This window comes from Scyliorhinus canicula, chromosome 17 (assembly GCF_902713615.1).
Source record: "Scyliorhinus canicula chromosome 17, sScyCan1.1, whole genome shotgun sequence".
Taxonomy (NCBI): Eukaryota; Metazoa; Chordata; class Chondrichthyes; order Carcharhiniformes; family Scyliorhinidae; genus Scyliorhinus; species Scyliorhinus canicula.
Genome location: NC_052162.1, coordinates 5,236,903 through 5,262,405, shown reverse-complemented (window position 1 = coordinate 5,262,405; position 25,503 = coordinate 5,236,903). Strand labels below are relative to the sequence as shown.

At 46.1% G+C, this 25,503-nt stretch overlaps 1 protein-coding gene across 1 annotated transcript in view; it reads left to right on the top strand.

Moving 5' to 3' along the window:
- Positions 1–25,503, top strand: part of LOC119952384 — a 397,406-nt gene that overhangs the window by 334,235 nt on the left and 37,668 nt on the right. The window contains exons 58-61 of the mRNA XM_038776091.1: positions 2,997–3,131; positions 6,603–6,710; positions 7,582–7,698; positions 18,623–18,718. Coding sequence (XP_038632019.1) covers positions 2,997–3,131; positions 6,603–6,710; positions 7,582–7,698; positions 18,623–18,718 — 456 coding nt within the window. The remainder of the gene's footprint in view (positions 1–2,996; positions 3,132–6,602; positions 6,711–7,581; positions 7,699–18,622; positions 18,719–25,503) is intronic.

Sequence of the window (25,503 nt, the reverse complement as noted above, 5' to 3'; positions counted from 1 at the left end):
TTGATGAGATGCAACACGATTTTATTTAGCATCTAACTATATTACATGCTTAACTGTGGGTTGACACTACGCTGACTTGACTGGAGACCTGAGGCTAGCCTGACCAGACTAACTGACTACCACATGGTGTTTGTACTAGCTGCTGCTCACGAGCTCTGGCTGTCTCAGAGGCTGGATCCCGAGAGAGCGGGAAAACTAGTGCCCTCTGGCTTTATAGTGGTTGTGTCCTGTCTGGTGATTAGCTGCTGTGTTTTGTGCGCTCACTGGTCATCCTGTGTGTCAATCACTGCCTGTCTGCACTCCATCATATACATGGATGTATATTATGACAATTTCTTTAATGATTCCAGATTTCCAGCATTAGCAGTATTTTGCTTTTACTTTACATACCTGAAACATAACCTCTGCACCTTTGATTTCTTGTCTTCCTGATATAAAGGCCAGCATTCCAATAGCCTTTTCTGTCACTGTATGTTTTATTTGAATGATCCATTTAACAGGACTGTGGTCCAGTTGCCACAGTTTGCTCCTGTTCAATGATTTGGGAAGAGATTGTGTGTAAAAGTTGCTACATGAATGCTGGTTGTTCAGCTTGAGCCATGCACCTACCAGAGCGGCTCTGCTGGTGGGTGCCCAGGTTCAGCGTCTTGCTGGGATCTTCCCCTGAGTGAATGGTAATAGGATTCCATCAATGGGGAGTCAAGAGCTTTAGTTGTCAAAGTCCATTTTGCACTGAACATACAGGTCACTGAAGGCCTCAGAGATCCACAACCTTTGATTAGACGCATCCCTCTGATCTGGCACAGATTTTAACCAGTAGCTTCAGTGTGTCATGATCATCTCCCCCAGTTTATGGTCCCTGGTGTCTAAGCAGCATACAAAAATGATCGGGATCGGTTTCCAAAAACGGATGGAGTGGGTAAGATCCACCAGTACTTGGGAAAATAAGGTTACACATTTGTTGGGTCAAGCACCAAATTCCAAGGTGCCATTGGAAGTTTATCACAATAATAATCTTTATTGTCACAAGTAGGTTTACGTTGACACTGCAATAAAGTTACTGTGAAAAGCCCCTAGTCGCCACATTCTGCCGCCTGTTCGGGTACACTGAGGGAGAATTCACTAAGTGCAATTCACCTAACATCACGTCTTTCGGGTCATGCAGAATGTCAGCCCCATTCCAGCCCATGTTAAATACAAGAATGTGATTGGTTGCTGAATTTACCTGCAGGTGTCTAACCTACTCTGGGTGACATTCTATTCAAGCCATTGGGGAGGATATTTTCTCTGGAAAACTCTTGATTATGATCTGACACTGGAATGGATCATGCTCCCTTTGGCAATTGGTCAAAAATTGTAAATCAAACCATGTTTGCCTCTTATGAAGTTGCCCACCATTGCATCAAGCCAATTCACAAGCTGCAGAAGGATTGACCCTGTGTTCTTATTAAAGGACAAAAAGAAAAATTGTATGAGCCAGAAAATGATCACGTGGAGCCCGAACATACGTTTCTAATAGCTACCTACAAATCAGGAAGCTCTCTTGCTGAACCAAATAACATTTGCCCAAAAAAACTGATGCAAAATATTTTTTTAACTGCCATTGCCTATTGACTATTATTACATTGGAGGACGGCACAGTGGCGCAGTGGTTCGATCCCGGCTCTGGGTCACTGTCCGTGTGGAGTTTGCACATTCTCCCCGTGTCTGCGTGGGTTTCACCCCCACAACCCAAAGATGTGCAGTGTAGGTGGGTTGGCCATGATAAAATCGCCCCTTAATTGGAAAAAAATAATTGGATACTCAAAATTTTTTTAAAAATTACTGCATGGGGAAGAGAGAAATGTTGGAGCCGGACGTTAAGGGGCAACAGAAAGAACAAGGAAAATAAATGGGGCCAGATCCTCTGTTACCGCAGCCGGATAATGGGGTTTCCCATTGTGAGTAACCCCATGCGCCATCGGGAAATCCACGGGCATGAGTGCGTGAAGCGGAGGATCCCGTCGACGGAGAATCCAGCCAATGCTTTTTTCTCTGAAGCAGGAAACAGTAATAACCTTTCGGGTTAATACCTTTATTTCCAACTGACCTGAGGCTATCACTAAGAGGAATAACATTTCATTGATCTCCAATCCTCCGATTGGCAATTTGGCTTCTTGATTTGAAGTAGACGCATGTACCCCAGCAGCAGAACAATACATTGTGTTCTACATGGTCTAATTATACTGATCAAACCCCCTATCCTCTGACCAGCTGTGAACAACACCATGGGAGACTTGCCAGTTTCTGTTTGTGAAATGTTTGGTCATTATTTACTGAAGCTGAGAAATAGTTATTTTAATAATTTAGATGAATATCCTCACAACAGAGAGGGAGATTTACTGAAGATGCTGAAAAGTGTGAACGGGAAATAAGAAGCAATTTCCGCTGGTAGGAGAGAGGTTATCACAGGGCACAGTCTCAAGGTAATTGGCAAAAAGAACCAAAGGTAACATGGGGAAGAAACCCGGCTTTTTATACAGTGAGTTATTGTCATCTGAAAGAGCAGGAAAATGGGTTCATTAGAAACTTTGAAAAAGGATTTGGATGAATAAATGAAAAGGAAAAGTATGCCGGATAATGGAAAAAAAAAACAGAGTAATGGGGCTAATAGTGTAGCTCTTTTAAAGCTGGGCCAAATGATCTCCTCTTCTGCTGTATGATTTTATACGGGAACACCACAAATACCACATGCCACTTACCATGTTACCAGCATCTATGTATAGATTCTCTTGTAGTTGTGATGTTCTGAAAGCTTTGCTCAAAAAATATATATAGTAGAGGAGACTGTGACAAGATGATGACTTTGAGCTTTTCTCCCTTGCCCAAAGAAAGCAAACTATAATCTAACCAATTGGAAAGACCACGGGTATTTTGCTGCCTCTATGTTTATTCACACTTTTATCCTTGAGAAAAGTCCTAAACCTTATGTATTGATGTCCAAATATACGTTACAGATCGAAGGGATAACATTTTGAAATATACAAAGGGAAAACTTTCTGAATTGGACGATGATCACCAAGAGCTCACAAATGAAGATGACGACGTTGTTGAGGAAAGACTGGATGAGTTGGAAAATAGCATAATGCCCGGTTAGAAAAATAGTAATTTATTGATCTGTTACTTGTTTGTTTAAATGTTGGTAAGAAAATAAGATATGAAATAAGTTCTTTCAAGAGCAGTCTAGGAACTGTACAGCTTAGATGGGAATATAAATAACTATGGAGTGTAGCAACTATAGAGACAGCGGAAACATGGAGATGAAGTGGAGTCATTGGGTACAATTAGCAGGATGCTACTTGGGAACATGTGCACCAGTTGACTAATTTAACTGAGTAAACCCATGGCCAGTAAGCTGCTTGGGCTGAACTGGGATATGCTGGACTCATGGTCGTGGGAATTAATGCGCTGGTGAGTAATTCAAAGTTGCTGTTGCCCCAGAGAGGAAAGACCCTGAGGATAGTGTGGGAAAAGGAGGAAGACACCCAAGAGAAATTGTTCTTCTGACTCAGCAGTTCAGTGGCACGTACAAGCAAACATCTTTTACTATGTTCATTTGTAATTGGTTCTGTATCACTGGAGAATCTCTCTGGAACTCCAGCTGGGGACTAGGTCTCATTGCAAGGAATAACATTGCCCGTTGGTGTCCAAAGATGCCCAGGTTAGGTGGGTAGGGTGCTCTTTCAGATGGTCGGTGCAGATTTGATGGGCCGAATGGCCTCCTTCTGCACTGTAGGGATTCTATGCATTTCCACGAAATCATGGGTTGAATTTTTCAAAAAAATAACAAAGCGTCAGGTTCAGGCAGAAAACCAGCTCATTTCTCCCGAGTGAAACAGGCAGGATTTCCAATGAGATCTTCCCACACATCTTAAAGAGGAGGCGTATTTGGTGCCATCATTGTGAGGGACATCAGTAAATACGGCTTCACAGAAATCGAGGTGCCGTCTTTAAAAGGAGCTCCAGACTCAAAGTGAAATTACAGACCCCCTTCCAGCCGCCCACACGGACATCAGGACCCCTTCCTCCCTCATTGATGGCATGTTCCCCCACCCCGCCCCACCCCGAACATAGATCACCAGCTTGATCTCCCTCCCACTCCCCCAACCTGAACATAGATCACCAGCTTGATATAGAGACTAGGAAATGTTTGCATCCAGAGGGGTCTTGGTGTCCTTGTTCATGAATCACAGAACATTAACGTGCAAGTATAGTATGATATATGTAATCTGGTCATAATCTGCTGATGCTTCATTCACCCTGAGTCAATTTCTTGGCAGTTGTCAATGATGATTTGTCATTGCTTCTCGCTCTTAGGGGCAAGGCAAAGTTGCATGTCCCAAATCCACCTCAACCAGAACACGAGTTGAACCTGTACAGTGGATTATATTCTGTACCAGTTGGTAGCCATCTAGCCCACTGAGCTGAACAGCCCCAAGTAAAACGTTACAGCGCACAATTAGGAAGGCAAATGGAATGTTAGGTTTTGCTGCAAGGGGATTGAAGTGTAGGAGTAAATAAGTCTTAATCTACAATTACATAGGGCACTGATTAATTCATAAGGGGTTTGACATGGTAGGTGCTGAGAATGTGTTTCCCCTGGCTGGTGAACCTCGAACACGGGGCACAGGGCATGACTCAGCAATCAGATTGCGCTCCATGCTGGGCACCCGGCCAATTGGCAATCACCCAACTCTCTCCACCCGACGCGATCTGATTCCAATCGCCTCATTTACGTACGCGGACAACGATTCACCCGGCGCCTGGGAGCATACACAAATGTGGACCAGACGTGATGGCATCTTGGTGGGGGGGGGGGGGGGCAGATCACACGGCATTAGAGATCCCTGGGTTGTCTGGGACATGGCAGGGTGGTACCCTGACACTCCTCATGGAACCCAGGCAGCTTGGCACTACCAAGTAGTGGTTTAAGTAGGGTGATCATTGCTCGGCACAACATCGAGGGCCGAAGGGCCTGTTCTGTGCTGTACTGTTCTATGTTCTACCAGCCTGGCACCCTGTCAGTGCCACACAGGCACCCTGTCCATGCCACATGCACGGCGAGGGTGATACTACCAGGGTGCCCAGGTGCCATGTTGACACTGCCAGATGTCGAGCCTGGGGGAGTGCCTTTCCAATTGGAGGGGGGGGTGAGGGGGTAGTGAGGGCCAGCAGAGGAAAACTTTGCTTTGTGTGAGCATTGTCACTAACATTTAGCGACCAGAGATCTTCACGCTCTGTCGACACAATCGTTACCAATGATCAAAGAAAGCTTCAGTCTGTTTGCCAGAGAGGAAATCTTCCTGAAAACACTTAAGAAAATGTTGTGTCTCTGGAAAAGTGTTACTTCAAATTAAATCTATGATGGACGTATTAATGAACGAGGCAAACAAACATTTTCATGAGCGTCTGCAATTGATATGTTGTCAAACAAAGCATATTTTACAGATACAAGTGAAGTCAAAGTTGCCGACCTTAATGAATCACAATGTAGATTCGAGTGAGAAAGTCCTAAGCTTTTGAAAGAACATGAGCCACCCTTTGCCCAGAGTTAGAATCTGGTTCACCTCTGTTTTCAATTTTAGGAAGATGTTATACAACCATGATTGTATTCCTAATTCAGTAATTGAAGGAATGCACGTATATTTATGGAGAAAACAAGTGCTTGAATTGAATAGAACATGAAAATGATTATGTAGAGATTGCAGCAGATAAGCGGGTCATTCAGCTAACCTGCTGTAAGCTAGTGTTTATGCTTCATATGAGCCTCTTTACAATATAGTTCACCTCACCCAATTTGAATCTCTTTGTTTGTTTTCTCTCTCCTATGCTTATGTGGTTTCATCTTAATTCATTTATTCTGTTGCTTCAACTACTCCATGTGGGAGCACATTGCATATTCTAACCAATCTCTGGATAATCCTGAATTCCTCACAAGGTTTATCAGTGACTATTTTATATTAATGGCCCTGAGCTTTGGATTCCTCCAGAAGTGGAAAGATCTTCTCCACATGAACCCTGTCACCCGGTGGCTGGAGGAAATCTTTAAACTGTTAGCGCCATCTTCAAAACTATCTAGAGGAAGTCTTCAAACTTTGCTGTCTTTAGCACAGCCAATAATTCACAGCAACCAGAGGAAGTTCTATGTTAACACAATCAATAAAAGCTGCAAGAGAAATGTTAACACTGTATTAGTACAGACTGTAACACACAAAGACCAGAGGAAAGCTTCTGTGAAAATGATTAACAATGGGTTGAAAATGAAATGAAATGAAAATCGCTTATTGTCACAAGTAGGCTTCAAATGAAGTTACTGTGAAAAGCCCCTAGTCGCCACATTCCGGCGCCTGTTCTGGGAGGCTGAAATGGAAATCGAAACCGTGCTGCTGGCCTGCCTTGGTCTGCTTTCAAAGCCAGCGATTTAGCCCTGTGCTAAACAGCCCCTGTCCCTCTAGAGAAGCATTATCTCAAATTTAATCAACGCTGAAAGTATTACTGAATGAGGTAAACAAATATTTAAGCATCTGTAACTGATGGGTTGTCAAACCAAACATATTTTACAGATACCAGTGAAATCAAAAGCACCAGCCTTGATGAAACACATGATGTAGCTACAGGTGAAGAAGCCTTTGAGAAGCTTATGGAAGAACTGGAACCACCAGATTACGATGGTTAGAGTTTTGTTCATCACTGTTTAAATATTAGGAAAGAATTGTACAAGGTTTACATAGATTTACATAGAACATACAGTGCAGAAGGAGGCCATTTAGCCCATCAAGTCTGCACCGACCCACTTAAGCCCTCACTTCCACCCTATCCCCTTAACCCAATAACCCTTCCTATCCTTTTTGGTCACTAAAGGCAATATATCATGTCCAATCCACCTAACTAAGGTTGCTTTCTTTAATAGTAGTACTAATTCAGTAACTGGAAGAGTGGGCAAGACATGTAGAAAAAACAGATTATGAAATAGATAACTATAATTTACAGCTCAGAAATGGGCCATTCAGTCCAGTTCCACTATGTTGGTGCTTATGCACCACATGGGTATTCTCCTACCTTACGTTATCTCAGCCCATTGGGATATCTTATATTCTTCTCCTGACTATGCTTCTGTAGCTTCCCCTTCAATGTATATGTGCTACTCACCGCAACCACTCTGTGTGGTAGCACAGTCCACATTCTTATCACTCTTCGCACAAAGAATCTTGAATCGCTCAGAAGATTTATTGGTGACTATTTTAATGTTATCACCTCTTGTTTTGGAAACCCAAAAAGTGGAAACATCTTCTCTACATGTAGCCTAACACACAGCAACCGGCGTAAAGCATCAAACTGTTAGAAAAGTCACTCAGACTGACTAGAGGAAATCTTCACAGTCACTAGCACATATCGAGAGATGTAACTGCTGAACTAAATGTTACATCCCTGGGAAGCATTATCTCAAATTTAATCAATACAAATTATTAATGAATGAGACAAACAAAACGTTTTGGTGAGCATCTGTAATTGACATGTTGTCAAACCAAACATATTTTACAGATACCAGCGAAAACAGTGAAGTCAGAGTTGCCAACCTTAATGAAATACTTGGTTTAGATTCCAGTGAAGAAGTCTTTGACAAGCTTATAGAAGAACTGGAGCCATATGATGCCCATGGTTAGAGTTTGGTTCATCGCTGTTTAAATATTAGGAAAGTGTTGCACAGGATTTAATAGTGTTAGCTTACCAGAGATTACAGCACAGAAAAGGCCATTCAGCCCAACTGCTCTATTTGAGTGTTCCTGCTTCACACGAGCTTCCTAACTCTCTGGGCGCGATTTAATGCCCCAAAAACAGAATCCCGTTTTAGGAAGGTATAGCGGGATGCTACTCGGCACCTGTAGTGCTGAGAATGACCCCGCTATCAAATGGGACCCTTTTATTTGGCTTTGGAGAGGAACACCCGGCTGAGGCCGCACTTAACTCACTTCCTGCAATGGCGAGATCAGCAGGAAGAAATTGGGGTACCATTTTTAAATGCCGCCCCGAACTCTCAACCTGACAACCGTGACCTCTGGACCCCCCCCCCCCCCACCCACCTACCAACGCTCAAACTTACCTGTTAGGAGATCGTTGAGCTCCCCCTCATCCCACCTAATTAGGGCAGGGCACCCCCAGGCCCGATCCCTGGCACGGGCAACCTCGCACCTGGGCACTGCCAGCCTGGGACCCTGGCAGTTCCCCTGCTAGCCTGGCAGTACCACACACTCACCCTGGCAGTGGTCTCCCGGGTTGGCCTGGTCACGTTTGTGGTCTCCCAGGCAAGGCCGTTTCTTACTGGGCCTCGGGAGCATCAGGCACCTACATATTTTTGAGCAGTTCTCGCGAAATCTTGTTCGATCTCGAGAGCATTCCGAACATCACAAATCCCGTGACAATTGTTATGGGAGAGGTGTTTTCAGAACCCCAAAATGTATCATGGAGTTCAACCAACCCCCACCTTTAATGGATTGTTGCTTTTGAAGCACACGGCTTGTTCCCCAGGTGTGTTATTACAATTATGGACACGTGGTTTTTAAAACAACAATGTTTATTCCATGAACTCAACTTAACCTTTTAAAATAAACATTGGATCTCTTAACACCCCTTACTTCAAAGATAACCCCGAAAATAATACAATACTTCCCAATCCTGCAAACTGTTCTTTTAAACATCCAAAAGACTTCAACCTTTCAAAAATAGGAGCACAACACGTTACATTCAATATATTTATATTCTTTGGATTTTCAGAAATCACCAGACCAGCTCTTTTCCTTCCTGCAGCTCTCAGCAAAACACACAGACACTCCCAGCTGCTCTCTCAAACTGAAACTAAAAACTTCAAAATGGCCGAGCTGAAGCCCAGCTCCACCCACACTCTGACATCACTGCATTTCTTAAAGGTACATTGCTTAAACATCCATTTCTTAAAGGTACTCACACATGACACAATGGCCTCGTCGTATCACCGAGTTGGAGCCATTTCGATCGCGCCCTCTATTTCATCTCACCCTATCAGTGGATTCTCTGATCATAGTGTGAAGCAGTTACTCTTGAGGGCAGCACGGTAGCTCAAGTGATTAGCACTGTGGCTTCACAGTGCCAGGGTCCCAGGTTCGATTCCCTGCTGGGTCACTGTCTGTGCGGAGTCTGCACGTTCTCCCCGTGTCTGCGTGGGTTTCCTCCGGGTGCTCCGGTTTCCTCCCAAAGACGTGCAAGTTAGGTGGATTGACCATGTTAAATTGCCCTTAGTGACCAAAAAAGGTTAGGAGGGGTTAGGGGGATAGGGTGGAAGTGAGGGCTTAAGTGGGTCGGTGCAGACTTGATGGGCCGAATGGCCTCCTTCTGCACTATATGTTCTTTGTTCTAAATTTTCTCCCCCTCGTGTTTGTGTAACCTCTCCGAAACGATTTGCCTCAAATTCTTCATTGGTAGCAATTGTTATATTCTAACTAATATCTGGGCAAAAAGTTTTCCCTGAATTATTTGTAAGATTAGTACTAACTGTAATATATTTATGATACAGAGTTTTGGATTTTGCCACATCTACTCCGTCAACCTCCCTCATATTTTGATAGAACTCTTAATGGACTTTTCTTGAGAAAAGCGAGTCCCAGTTTGTTTGGCATTTCCTGAGAGAGTTGCTCTGATATCATTGATGTGAATCTTTTCTCCATTTCTTCCAGTTCCTCTGGAACCTTAATGGGGGGCGATTAGTTTAGTTGTCTGGATGGCTAATTCGGAAATCGGAATGACACCAATAGCACAGGTTCTATCTCAGCTGAGGTGTGGTGGCCCTCAGGTTAAATCGCCACCAGACAGCTCTCTCTCAAAAAGGGTCCTCTGGGACTATGGCAAATTTCATAACCATAAAATAACACGGAGACCAGAATTGTGCAGTGTAGTGTACTCCATGTTATCTAACCAATGTTCTTTGCAAGTTTAATTTAACTTCTCTACTTTCCAATTCTATCCTTCCAGAAATCAACCCCAGTGTTTGTTCGCTTATTTTAGACGACCTTATTAACCTGAACCAAGTGAGACTTTGAGCGTGATTCAATGGCCTCATTGGACCCGATTTGGTGACACAACAAGGCCGTTGAATGCTTCTCGCAAGATCCTCAATGGTTGAGACGTTACGTGAGATTCAGCCGAACCTCGCGTGACGTCACGATATGGGTCTTGCCATCCAGATCAGCATATTCAAATGAGCTATTAAGCTCCCTCCAGCGAGTGTTTGGACTCTGGAATAGTTCCTACAGATTTGAAGGAAGCTAATATAACCCTGCTATTCAAAAAGGGAGAAAGCAGGGAACTATCGACCAGTGAGCCTAACGTCGGTAGTCGAGAAGTTGTTGGAGTCCGTTATCAAGGATTTCATGGCACAGCATTTGGAAAGCAGAGGTATCATCAGACAAATTCAGCATAAATTTACGAAAGGGAAATCATGCTTGGCAAATCTACTAGAATTCTTTGAAGGGGCTGGTTTAGCTCACTGGGCTAAATCGCTGACTTTTAAAGCAGACCAAGCAGGCCAGCAGCACGGTTCGATTCCCGTACCAGCCTCCCCGAACAGGTGCCGGAATGTGGCGACTAGGGGCTTTTCACAGTAATTTCATTGAAGCCTACTCCTGACAATAAGCGATTTTCTATTTCTATTTTCTAGAGATGACCAGGGAGAACCAGTGGATGTGGTTTATTTGGTTTTCAAAAGGCTTTCGACAAGGTGTCACATAGCGGATTACTTTGTAAAGTTAAAGCACATGGGATTGTGGGTAGTGTCTTGAGATGGATAGAAAGCTGGCTAGCAGACAGGAAGCAAAATGTTGCATTAAATGGGTCTTTTTCTGAATGGCAGGCAGTGACTAGTGGGGTACCGCAGGGATCTGTGCTTGGACCCCAACTGTTTTACATTATAAATTCATGATTTGGATGAGGGAACTAAATCTCCAAATTGATACAAAGTTGGGTGGGAGGGTGAGCTGCGAGGAGGATGCAGAGATGCTTCAGCAGGATTTGGACAGGCTGAGTGAGCGGGCACATGCATTGCAGATGCAGTATAATGTGGATAAATGGGAGGTTATCCATTTTGGTAGCAGAAATAGGAAGGCAGATTATTATTTGAATGGGTGTAAATTGGGAGAGGCGGATACTCAGCAAGACCTTGGTGTCCTCGTGCACCAGTTGCTGAAAGTAAGCAGGTACAGCAGGCGGTAAAGAAGGCAAATAGTACGTTGGCCTTCATAGCGAGAGAATTCGAGTATAAGAATAGGGATGTTTTACTGCAATTGTATAGGGCATTGGTGAGGCCACACCTGCGGTATTGTGTGCAGTTTTGATGCCCTTATCATAGAATTTACAGTGCAGAAGGAGGCCATTTGGCATATCGAGTCTGCACCGGCTCTTTGAAAGAGCACCCTACCCAAGGTCAACACCTCCACTCTATCCCCATATCCCAGTAACCCCACCCAACACTAAGGGCAATTTTGGACACTAAGAGCAATTTAGCATGGCCAATCCACCTAACCTGCACATCTTTGGACTGTGGAAGGAAACCGGAGCACCCGGAGGAAACCCACGCAGACACGGGGAGGATGTGCAGACTCCGCACAGACAGTGACCCAAGCCAGAATCGAACCTGGGACCCTGGAGCTGTGAAGCAATTGTGCTATCCACAATGCTACCGTGCTACCCCTTATCTGAGGAAGGATGTTCTTATTATGGAGGGAGTGCAGTGAAGGTTTACCAGGCTGATTCCTGGGATGGTGGGACTGTCAAATGAGGAGGGACTAAGTCGGTTAGGATAATATTCATTGGAGTTTAGAAGAGTGAGAGGGGATCTCATAGAAATTATAAAATTCTGACAGGATGAGACAGGGTAGATTCAGAAAGAATGTTCCCGATGGTGGAGGAGTCCAGAACGAGGGGGTCATAGTTTGAGGATAAGGGGTAAACCTTTTAGGACTGAGGTGAGGAGAAATTTCTTCACCCTGAGAGTGGTGAATCTGTGGAATTGACTACCACAGAAATTAGTTGAGGCCAAAATGTTGTGTAATTTCAAGAATTAATTAGATATAGCTCTTGGGGCTAAAGGGACCACGTGATTATGGGGGGGAAGGTCGGATCAGGGTATTGAACTTGATGATGAGCCATGATCATAAGGAATGGTGGAACAGGCTCGAAGGGCCGAATGGCCACCTCCTGCTTCTATTTCCTATCTATGCTTCTTTGTACGTGATTAGGCACCGTCTGGAGATGGACCACACAAATGTGGACCAGGCATAACCAGGGGAGGTCTCCCAGCCCTTTGGAGACCCCAGGGTGGTCGGGGCCAGGTCAGAGTGGTCCCCCTGGCTCTTCCTCTGGCACCGTGGAACCTTGGCTGCACACCTGGCACTTTGGCACTGCAACCCTGGCATTGCCAAAGTTCACAGGTGGAACTGCCAGGTTGGCAGGGGCACTGACAGGGTGCGTGGGTGGCAGTGCCAGGCTGGCACCAAAATGGTCTGGGCCTGAGGGGGGCGCGATGCCCATGAAGGGGGTGGAGAGCGGGGATATGAAATGTAGGGGTTGAAGGGTGGGTATGGAGGTCTGAAAAGAGGGTCTCTCAGCGACCCCATGACTGGGTGTCCTTACTTGGGGGGGAGGGGGGGGGCGAGGGGGGAGGTAATGCGTATGTGTGGGAGACCCTCAAGTTCACTTTAAGATTGGGGCACCATTTCAAAATGGCAGCCTGATCTATGGGGAGCCGGTAATCCTGGCAAGTTCAAATTCCCAGTGGTGAAATGTCTAAATGTGGGATTGGCCGGAGGGGGAAACTGCCCCAAGGCCCAAAACAGTGGCAAAAGGCTCAATCTATCGACTTTGCCGCATCCGACCCGGGACACAACAAGGACAGCATATCCCACGAGCGGCCTCTCGGATGATTTACCAGCCTCGTCACACCTCACGATTCTAACGCAATCTCGCAAAGTGTTGTGATCTGGATCCCCCCCCCTATTGAGCACGGAACCCAGATTTGAATATTTAAGTGAGCAGTTACACTCATTTGAATATGTCTACCCCCGATCTACCCAGCGCCCAATACCAAAAGGCATCTCTTCGGCAATACCAAGCCAGCGTTATTTTGCACTGGTTTCACAAATCTGGACTGGGTGTACCTGCACTTGGGAAGGGGGGTCTCCCCGGATATCTGCGGCCCCAGGGTGGTTGGGCTCTGGGCAGGATGGTACCCTGGCACCCCCGACGAAACCTGGGCACCATGACGCTGCCAGCCTGACACACTGGTAGTGCCACCTCGCCAGTGTGCCCAGTTGGCACTGCCAGTGTGTCAGGCTCGCAGTGCCCAGGTGCCATCATGCACGGTGCCTGGGGTCAGGCCCGTCAGTGCCCTGCCCTTAAGAGGTGGGGTGCGGGAAGCTTGATGATCCCCTTATTGGTGAGTTGAGGCATTGGGGGGTTTGGAGGCAGGATCTTGTGGCCAGTTTGATGGTAGGGGGCATTTCAGTAAGGGGTAGGGTGGCAGATTGGGACCCCACCATCTTCCCACTTCCACCTTGATTAGGTCTGAGGCAGGAAGGCCCAGGGATGGCCTGCCTGCCCATTGTCAGTTGAAGCCCTTAAGTGGGCCAATTAATGCACACTTAAGGGCTTCATCCTGTCGCTGCTGCCATTAACTCTGTGCTTGATTGAAGGACCCAACCTACATTGGGAAAGCTGAGGCCTGCCCGACCCAATCCTTCTCATCCCTGCCGAATCCCACCTTGTGACACCCTTCCCACCATCACTCACCTGTGCTCAGGTCTCTCCTCAGTTCAAGGTATAAGGTGGGTGTCATGCCCACTTGGTGGTGCTGCTGTGTACGGAAGTGTTACTGACCTCTGATTGACTGGCAACTCTTGGTGAGTGGGCTGTCCTCCCTGCCCCACTCCCACCTGGGGTCATTGATCCCAGTTGGCAGCTGAGACCTCGGTGAGCTCTGTAAAATCCTGCCCTCTATTTTTAATCCCAGAGTCCAAATAATTTATGCAAATGGTAAATGATGGTGTAACTCTGATTCCTGTGGTACACCACTTCACAATTTCTCCACTCTGAGTAAATATCTTTAACTACCTACTCTTGGTTGGTCCTTTATTGCTCGCTTGCCATCCACCTTCTACTTGTCCCCTGACTCCACATGATCTGACCTTTATGATGACTCCACTGTAATATTCTTAAGAACACTAGTAGTTAAAAGTTATAAATGATTAATTAACATTAACTGGAGGTAAACTATATAAAGACAACAGATAAACAACAGCAAACCTCATGCACGTGCAAGCTCTCTCCTTTACTTCCTCCAGCCAGTGTGAGGGGTCACCTGACTTTAAATTCACTTATATACTAGTGAGACTCCTAGTGGTCATTTGGTGAATTACGACACAATCAATGATATCGTGACATCCACTATGCAGTATTTTATCAAAGCTTTTTTTGAAAATCTGCAAATAGTACATCTACTGTATTACCCTAATCCAACTTTTCATTTACTTCTTCAAAGAATGATAATAACGTTGTTTAGGAATGGCCTTTTTGGAAAGCAGGCTGACCATACTTTATCTTTTGTTTTACACCTTTGAGAAAATATCTCATTACCTTTTCTACCATAGATGTAAACTGATTTCCCTGGGACTTGATATTTCTCCCTTTTACAATACAGTCTCACACATAATATAGATAATTGAACTGCCTGAACATCTGAAAAGCATTAGAACCAGATGGAATATATTTAAGGGCAAGTAAAGGAACTCCACACAGTGTATGTGTTACTTCCTTTAATGATGTGGAGCTGCCGGCGTTGGACTGGGGTGAGCACAGTAAGAAGTCTTACACCAGGTTAAAGTCCAACAGGTTTGTTTCAAACACCAGCTTTCGGAGCACTGCTCCATTCACCTGAGGAAGGAGCAGTGCTCCGAAAGCTAGTGTTTGAAACAAACCTGTTGGACTTTAATCTGGTGTTGTAAGACTTCTTACTGTTCCTTTAATGAAACACATGAGGACATGTAGAACTGCATGATGAATTTTAAAACATCAGTATAATGCAAATTCATTGGCTGGTTAGCTCAAGGTGGCAAGAGCATGGTGCTTAATAACACAGACGCGCCGGTCCCTTCGACTGCCCCATTATCATATCGTGGCATAGGGCGGAATCTTTACTTCTGGGGTCTCAATCCCGCAGCATGCAGAAAAGCCGGTGATTTCCATTGTGAGGCACCACGACTGAACACGAGTGATTTTCCCCTGTTCAGCTCATTAACTCTGAACCTGCAAGGAGCGCAGCAAATCTCATGGCAGGACGTTTCCTGCCACACCATTGCCTCATTGGCTGGAAAATCCTGGTGCCATGTTTACACAGCACCTGGGGAGCCATTCACTCAATGCACGGCAGAAGCACCACATCACTCCTCCAGGGTTCTTGTACAGGAGAAGCTGGCAGACACAAGCAACTACATTCCGACACATACTAAGGTACCTCCAGCATTGCCTATTGTTAATTTCTAGCTAGGAGCAGTGCCTGAGATGTACCAATGTCTGCAGTAGATTTTTTTTGCCACCATCCTGACCCTCCTGAGGCCCTGCTGCCTCCATCTGCTTAGGTCCTTGCTCCTCCCAGCACTGTTCCAACCTGTGATGGACTCTCCTTCTCCTCAGAATCATTGCGTCTTAGACATGGCATTCCTGCCCCACCCCTTCCAGGTGAAGCACATCCTGGAAGACCAGAGGTGGGTGTTACTCCCTTTAATACATGTCTACACATGCTGACAGTGTACTTTGACCAGGGTGATGAATTATATGCAAGGAGCCTCCCTCTGACACTATTCTGCTTACCTCCAATACCTTGAGACTCTATAGAGTGACCATTGGTTTGGTAGTATAGAAAGCCAACCACATGAGCCCTGATCAGCAATGACTATTCACCCAGGAAGATGGAGGTTTGACGTCATGAGTTAGCTTCTGTCCGCTGGTCGTCACCCTTGGAGGCAGCCACCTTCCTCCCTCCTTCCCTTCATCTCTGCCTCTGATTACGGCCAATGACAGATGCCACAGAATGAGCGGCAGCTCCACACCTTGCTGTGATCTCCATGTTGTGAGAGCCATGAGTCAGGAATAAACCTGCTGTTGTGTGGGATTTAGCACACTGGACTAAATCGCTGGCTTTGAAAGCAGACCAAGGCAGGCCAGCAGCACAGTTCAATTCCTGTACCAGCCTCCCCGAACAGGCGCCGGAATGTGGTGACTAGGGGCTTTTCACAGTAACTTCATTGAAGCCTACTCGTGACAATAAGCGATTTTCATTTTTCATTTCAGAGAGAACACACCTGAGCATGGTTGACATCCAGCTGCCTCATAGCTATTAAGGTGGCCGTTAGTCGGCCACTTCTGCTGACCTTGAACTCCACCACCCGCCCGAAAAGACCCTCCTCCCACTTTGAGGGGTCTCACTGACTGAATAACTGCGCGGTCAAGGTCAGGCTACAAAAATAGAGCCTATCACATTCCAAACTCACTCCACCACCTTGTACCCCCACTGGCACCATCCACCAACTTCCCCATCCCCTTGACCCATCTAATGTCAAAGTTTCTCTCCCCTGTCACACTTTGAACCTCCATTCCCGATTATCCTGAACCTTATTACGATCCACCTCCACCTGCTTTCCCTCCCCTCAGAACCAACACCAGTTACCCTCCCCAAGCTTACCCTGATCCTGCCCCTCTTGTTATCGGAGCCGCCTGCCCAGTTCCGCTTTGTGACCCCCTCAGCTTCCCGCTCCGTACTCTAATTTCACCCCCAGGACCCCACTGTCAACACCACTGACCCCCATCCTGTCTCCCCAACTTCCCAGAGCAGTCTCCCTTCCCGACCTCATCCGTCTCCCATTTCCCAACTGAGTGGAGCTTTTGCTACTGACATTCGATATGAGTAAAGTGTTGCGAGGGCACCAAGAAGCTGGCATCCACTGAAAGTCATGGAAGTGAAGCTTGTCAGGAGTACCCCCCCCCCCCCCCCCCCTTAAATACAAACTGAACATTGTATATTCTCACTGATGGGGAACTTCATGTGGAGGTATCATCCATTTAGTGGGCGAAGCACATGGGCAGCACGGTAGCACAGTGGTTAGCACTGTTGCTTCACAGCTCCGGGATCTCAGGTTCCATTCCCGGCTTGGGTCACTGTCTGTGCAGAGTCTGCACGTTCGGCTTCACATTCAGCCACGTTGTACTGGACAGCACAGTAGCATAGTGGTTGGCACTGTTGCTTCACAGTGCCAGGGTCCCGGGTTCGATTCATGGCTTGGGTCACTGTCTGTGCAGAGTCTGCATGTTCTCCCCGTGTCTGCGTGGGTTTCCTCCGGGTGCTCCGGGTTTTCTCCCACAAGCCTTGAAAGACGTGCTTGTTCGGTGAATTGGACATTCTGAATTCTCCCTCTGTGTACCCGAACAGGCGCCGGAGTGTGGCGACTGGGGGATTTTCACAGTAACTTCGATGTAAGCCTACTTGTGACAATAACGATTATTATTATTATTATGAATCACTCCTAAAATTGCTTTGATGCTTTAAATGCTTTGTGCCTCTCCCTCCAGGTCTCCAAATGCTGTTTCTCCCACCACTGCCCTCCTCCTCCCCCCCCCCCCCTCCCCCCGTACCCTCAGGTCCCCGGTCACTCCTCACTCAAAAGCCCAGACTTACCTGACTTCAGCATAAGCTATCTTCTTGCTGTAGCCTGAACAATGGCCATCACAGAGTGCTGGGGCTGGGTGGGACACGGTGTTTTAGGAATACACCTTCCACCCCCGCCACACACAAAATATTAACCCAAATGTATCATGACAATGTGACCTCTGACTACAGTTTAAGCACTAACCCATGATCCATCTTTGTGCCAGAAATTATTGCCACAATCAAGCAATGGTCGCTGCTGAAAGTATAACCCTAAATAAGCTGGTAGCAAAGTGGATAAATGCCTTGGCTTCTTCTGTCCCTTATTATATGACTATTTTCAACAACTGGTTTTGTTTATACAAGCTAAAATGTTTGTAATAATTGTAAGAAAAAGGTAATTCAATAATACTTCTCTGAGAAACACTTGACTGGATCATCTGTAATGTCTCTGTATATTCCACTCTATTTCATGGTGGAGAAAACTGAGAGTCAAGCGATTTATTTCACCCAACAACAGCTCGGATGGCAACAGGAACATTGTATGGGGATTATAGCCTCGGAATTGCGAGGCGGTGCTCCAAGCCCGGAGCTTAACTGGGTGCAGTGAGGATCGGAGAGTCAGATGTGGACATCATTTTTCCGACAATACACTTTTTCCACTTTCATGCCCATTAAAAGTAGTGGGCAAGTCGGTCCCGATGACTGATCTCCGACTTACACTCCTGTCGCGTTACTGTTGCTCGGGCACCAGGATTTTGCAATGACGAGACATGGCTCCCGGATTAACTTAGTTTGTGCAAGTGAATGGAAATATTTCAAGTGAATACAAATATTAAGTGACTTTTTTTTTCTCCCACAAAGCAAAAGTAACTCAAACGTATCGTTTGCCCCACAAATTTACAGATGAAGAGATGGTTCAGAAAAGCATCAACAAATTACAGTCGGAACAATCACAAGGTTTGTGTGCCAATAATTATTTTCTACTGCTGAGACACTGGGGAATGGAACTTCCTATGGGTGGCATCTTTGGAAAGTTATGTGCCCATTTATGGGTCCATTTTACTGACGTCTATTTGTACCTGAATTTCCTTACCAATGTCATTAGCATTGGAATCAGCATAAACACAGATGGCCACAAGGAACTTTCACTTTCCTTTAAACATGAAATTGGCTTTTCAAGCTATTTCAGAGCATCCAAGTGAGGAATCATTGAATCTCGTAAGTGCGGAAGGAGGACATTTGGCCGTTGAGTCTGCACCGACTCTCCGAAAGAGCACCCTACCTTGGGCCAGCCAAACCTCCACAGTAACCAATCCCCGTAACCCCACCTAACTTTTGGACACTAAGGGGCAATTTAGCACGGCCACTCCACCTAGCCTGCACATCTTTGGGCTGTTGGAGGAAACCGGAGCACCCGGAGGAAACCCACGCAGACAAGGGGAGAATGTGTAGACTCCGCACAGACAGTGACCCAAACCGGGAATCAAACCCGGGTCTCTGGCGCTATGAGGTGGCAGAGCTAGCCACTGTGCCACCGCGGCATGAAACTTTTCAATATTTAATGTCACTCTGTTAACAGAAAAACGTACATTCAAAGAAAAATTAATTGTTGGGCGGGCCTCAGTTTGCAGAGCTAAAAGAAACAAATTGCAATTAGACACCAGAAATTCCAGGCTGTTTGAATTTTTAAAAGTATTGTTCAATTCAGATGCTTTGTGGACTCACAATATTTCTTAAAATCTTGGAATGTAACTGCATGAGTTTCATCGACAAAACAAACTCAGAGAAAATGTTCAATTTACCTTTTGCATCAAAGCAAAGAGAAAATAATCATTAGAAAAAGTAGAAAGTAAATATTTTCAAGTCCTACATGAAATGCAAATTTAATTTACTAAAAAGAGACCCACAAAGAAAAATGGCAATTTTCCAATCGAAGATCAAAGTCTTCGCAACTGCACTTTGAATTCATTCTTCCCCATTAGTCTTCTAACGGAACATACATTTTTCACACATCAATGATGGTTCAGTAACAAGTTTCAAAAATGATGCAAATCCTGCTTTTGTTTTGTAATGCTTCATAAATAGTATCTCCTGATTAAGTCGGAGTAAAAGCCATTCCTCGTGTATCAAGGCTACGGAGGTGCTGGTAATCACTGGCATCAAAGTAGATATGGAAATTTTAATTCCTTGAAAATATTTATGTGTAACATGTTCATTTGGTGAAAGGAAGTTGGAAATTGCTAAACAAACAAAGGCAGGTTCATCCGGTCCACCTTCTACCATCCAATGAATACAAGTAAAATTGGGTTGTTGATTAATCCCAGCAAGCAATTTTCGTCAATTATTCTGCAAAAGAGAGAACTTCTGCGCAGGCACACACACATGGTAATTTGAAGGAGCAGACAAGTGGACCATATTTATTCTTTCACGAGATGTGGGTGTCACTGGCAAGACCAGCATTTGTTGGCCATCCCTAATTGCCCCTTAACTGATTTCTTGTTAGAGCAGGTCCGAGTTAAGCTCATTGCTGTAGGTCTGGAATCACATGCAGGCCAGATCAAGAGAGATTTCCTTCCCAAAAGGCCATTAGTGAAGCAAATGGGTTTTTTTTAATACAACATTCAATGATAGTTTCATGGTCAGCTTTACAGCTCCAGATTTTATTAGCTGAATTTAAATTCAGCCAGCTGCAATAGTGAGGTTTAAGCTCCTGTGCCCCACAGCATTAGCCCGGGTTTCTGAGTTATGAGTTCAGTGATATCACTGCAGTGGAGCTTTCAGGAGTGGACATTGCTCCCAATGTGTCCGTCACAATGTGTCCGTCACAATGTGTCCCTTCCAATGTGTCCGTCCCAATGCCTGGCCACCTGCAAAAAGCTGAAAACCCCTGAAAACCGAACAACCTCACTGTCCAGCAAACACCTCAATATCGTCTCTCGGACTAACCTGTCCCAATGTCGCTGTGCTGTCCGCCAAAAGGAAACCAGGAAAGGCACATTCATTCAATTATGAGAACACATTAAGGAGATTAAAATTTACAAAGTAAAATTGCATTCTTATTGCATCATTCAAAATGTCAGAAACATAGGGCGGAGTTGTGGGTGGGGGATGCCTGAACATAAGAACTAGGAGCCAGATTAGGCAACTCAGCACTTGAGGCTGCTCCACCATTCAATACTATCATGGTTGATCTCATCTCAACCTCATCTCCGCCTTCCTACCCGTTCCGCACAATGCTTCATCCATCTACTGAAACCTACCTATTTTCTCCTTAACTTAGTTTAGTATCGTAGAATCCCTACTGCGCAGAAGGAGGCCATTTTGCCCATCAAGTAGTCTTCACCGGCTCTCTGAAGAGCATTCTACCTTGGTCCACTACCCCCGCCCTATCCCCATAACCCCATACATTGATCGTAGTTAATCCACGTTATCTGCACTATTTTGGATTGTGGGAGGAAACCGGAGCACCTGGAGGAAACCCACGCAGACACGGGGAGAACGTGCAGACTCCACACAGTCACCCCAAGGCTGGAATCAAACCTGAGTCCCTGGTACTATGAGGCAGCAGTGCAAAGCACTGTGTTTCAGTGTCCACAGCACAGATTGATGATCTTTTAATTGAAGTAACTCCTGCGCATTTTGTTTTAAATCTGTCTTAGGCTAAGGCCTATCATTCCAGAATTCCAATTAGGGGAAATACCTGCTCAACATCTACCCTGTCAATCCCCTTTAGCAACTTACATACCTTAATTCCCACAGCACCCATGACGGGATTCACTGTTTGCAGTCTAGTGTGGATGTATCTATCATTCCTCCTCTCATTCTTCTAAACTAAACTGAGTATGGACCTAAATTGTTCAAATTCCCTCCAGAAAATAAGGAGCTGTCTTCTCCGTTTTGAAGACTATGTGCTGACGCCAGCCAGGGAACAGTGGCGATTTACGGCAGAACAAACGGCGCAAAAGCTGCACCGATCCTGCGTCTGGTGAGGGGTGAGCAGCCACACAGTGTAAAGCCCCCCGGCTTTACCTCCGGGTAGGGTGGGAGAATTGCCGGTCCGTGGCTGCGTATGCGCACGGCGGCGGCCTAAAGCGGCCACGTGCGGACCCGGGCTGCCACATACTGTCCCCCATTAACCCCCATTCTCCAACCCCGGCTCCCCCCCCCCCCCCACCAGTGCCCCCAGCCCCCACCAAAGCCTCGCCCGCCCACGGAACAGCTTCCCCCCCCCCCCCCCCCCCCCCCGACTGTGGCAGCACTGGACTCAGTCCGCAGCCGTCACACCAGGTTCACGAAAAAGAAAAGGGTGAGTGTTCCACGCCGTTGTGAACTCGCCCCATCGGAGGCGGAACATCGGGGTAGGGCCTCAAGTGACGTCCTGGGGCCGTCCTGACTGCGTTCGCCGTTTTCGAGGGTGCGGAACATCGCAAAAGCGGCTCCGGGCTTCACTGAGACATTGCAGCAGGCCAGGGATGGGAATGTGGGCATGAGAGCCAGGTGCTGGGTCAAAATGGCAACAACAGGAAGGTGGTCCGCAAAGCAGTCAGCAAAAAGACAAGTGGGAGGTGGAGGGGATTCTATAATAAGGGGAACTGATCACATCCTTTGCAAACAGGACCAAGAGTCCCACATGCTATGTTGTCTGTCCGGTGCCAGGGTGAGAGACATCACCAATCAGCTTGAAATGATATTGGAGTGGGAGGGGGAGGGTCCAGATGATGTGGCCCACGTTAAGATTAGGAAAGAGGATTATCAGCAATTAGAAACAAAATTAAACAACAGGTTCTCAAGGGTTATAATCTCTGGATCACGATCCGAGCCACGTGCAGATTGGCATGGGGTGACACAATTAGGGAATTAAACACGCGGCTGCAGGGGTATTGCGGGAAAGAAGGGTTCCATTTCATGGGGCACTGGCATCCTTGTGACCACCCAATCTATCCTTTTCGCAAGGACACTTGTCCCAGGTCGGTTGAGGTGGAGACCGTCTCTACGGTAGAGATCCCTCCTTTCCTGAACCAACCGGCGGGTTGAAGAAGTTCAGTGAGCTGACAGCACAAATAGAGAGAAATAGGTGCGATTTTGTGGAGATTGCTGGAATATGGCTGCAGGGCAGCAGGGTAGCATGGTGGTTAGCATCAATGCTTCACAGCTCCAGGGTCCCAGGTTTGATTCCCGGCTGGGTCACTGTCTGTGTGGAGTCTGCACGTCCTCCCTGTGTCTGCGTGGGTTTCCTCCGGGTGCTCCGGTTTCCTCCCACAGTCCAAAGATGTGCGGGTTAGGTGGATTGGCCATGCTAAATTGCCCTTAGTGTCCTAAAAAATAAGGTTAATGGGGGTTGTTGGGTTACTGGTATAGGGTGGATACGTGGGCTTGAGTAGGGTGATCATTGCTCGGCACAACATCGAGGGCCGAAGGGCCTGTTCTGTGCTGTACTGTTCTAAAAAAGGAGGACCGGAATTGGAAATTGAATATCCAAGTGTATTCAGTATTCTGAAAGGATAGACAGGATGGAACAGGAGGTGGAGGAGGATCCTCTTGGAAGGAATGATCACAGCATGCTAGAATTTCAAATTCAAATTGAGTGAGAAAAGACAGAGTGCCACTCTAGAGTTTTAGCGTTGGGTAGAGGCAATTATACAGGCCTGAGGAAAGAATTGGCCCCTGTAGACTGGGTAGGACAGTTGAGTAAAAATGGCAGCTGTTCAGGGAGATATTAAATATCTCTTAATTAAAGTATATTCCTGAGAACAAGTGGAATTTAAAAGGGAGAAAAACGTTCCATGGCTAAACAAGCAAGTGAAGGAAGACATAAAGGCAAAAACTAAGGCATACCATACTGCAAACTCCAGTGGTAAACTGGAGGATTGGGGGAACTTTAAGTTTCAGCAAAAGGCTACTCAAAATAAAATCAAAAGAGCTAAGATGAACCTCAAAGGGAAGCTAGCAGAAAACAAAGACTGATACCAAAAGAATCTATAACTTTATAAAGAGGAAGAAATAGCTGCAGTAAATGTTGGCCTTTTAGGGGGCGATACTGGTGAGGTAATAATGGGGAACACCGAGTTGGTGGAGGCACAAAACCAATATTTTGCCTCTTTCTTCACAGTAACTAAACATTTTCCAAACACTGCAGTTAATGCAGAGGAACTTGGTGTAATTATCACCACTAGGGAGCCAATATTGAAATAACTAATGGGATTAAAGTCAAATATGTCTCCGGGACCTAATGGCCTGCACCCTAGGATATTAAGGAAGGTGGCAGCAGAGATAGTGGATGCATTGGTTATGGTATATCAGAATTCCCTGGATTCTGGAAGGTTCCTGGTGGATTGGAGACATGCTAATGTGACGCCACTATTCAAAAAGTGAGAGAGGTGAGTTACCAAGCAGTCTGGAACAGCTTTTTAAAAGGAAGATAGAGAGACAGGCCAAATGTGAAAGCAAAACCAAAAAAAGCTCCCAGAGCCACAGCCCAGCTCCACCCACACAATTAGATCACTGAAGCGATGTGATAAGACAAAAGCCTTTCTTTCAGGGGCACTCACATGACAGGCAGTAGATTTAGAACTGAGATGGGGAGGAACTACTTCTCGCAGAGGGTGGTGAATTTGTAGAACTCGGTGCCCCATAGTGCAGTGGAATCGGAGTCATTAAATGGTTTCAGGAAGGTGATAGAGATATTTATGATTTTTTTTTAATGGGTTAAAAGGATAGGTGGAAGGGTAGGGAAATGGATTTGAGACCAGGAAGAGATCAGCAACAATCTGATTGAATCACAGAATCGGTTTGCGGGGCTGAATTGCCGACTTCTGCTCCTACTTCCAATGTTTCCATGTTTCCTGTGTTCCCCGAAGTAGAAAAGACCACATTGAGATCAGCGAATACAATAGAGCAAATTGGAAGAGGTAAAGCAGGCAGGTATTGCACATTCTTTGATTGCAAGGGATAGTGCCGAGTGAAGGGGATAGGTGTTGGGTATGATGGAGGAGTGCAGTAGGATGGCATGGAGGTGGCGATCCCTGCAGAATGCTGACCGGGGTGGTTAGGGGGTGGTAGGTGCAGGGATGGGAAGACCTGTTTTGTTGCATTGTGCTGGAGTTGGCAGAAATAGCGGAGGATGATCCTTTGAATGCAGATGCTAGTGGGGTGAAAAGCGAGGACAAGGGGGAGCCATCGTGTTTCTGCAATGGAGGGGATGGAGTGAGGGCAGACTGTGCGGGAAATGGGTCGAGCCTGGTTGAATGCCCTGTTAGCCACAGGTGGGAGGAAACCTCAGTTAAGGGAAAAAGCAGACATGTCAGAAGCACCATTTTCGAATGTGACATCATTAGAATAGATGCGACGAGGGCAAAGAACTGGGAGAATGGGATGGAGTCCTTGCATGGAACGGGGTGTGAGGAGCTGTTGTCAAGGTAGCTGTGGGAATCGGTGGGTTTGTAATGAATATTGGCGGTCATTCTATCACTGAAAATGGAGACAGAGAGGTTAAGGAAGGAAATTGAAGTGTTGGACCATGTGAAGGTGAGAGAGGGGAGGACATTGGAAGCAAAATTGATCATTTAAAAATTTTATCTGGATGTTGGCTTGGACACCAGAGAGAAATCTCCTCCTGTTCTTCACATCGCACCATGAGGTATTTAATGCTGAGCTGAGAGAGCGGATGAGGCCTTCTTTGAGCGCAGGTCCAAACAAGGCACCTCTAACAGTGCAGCGTTTCTTCTCAGGCAAAACTAAATGTA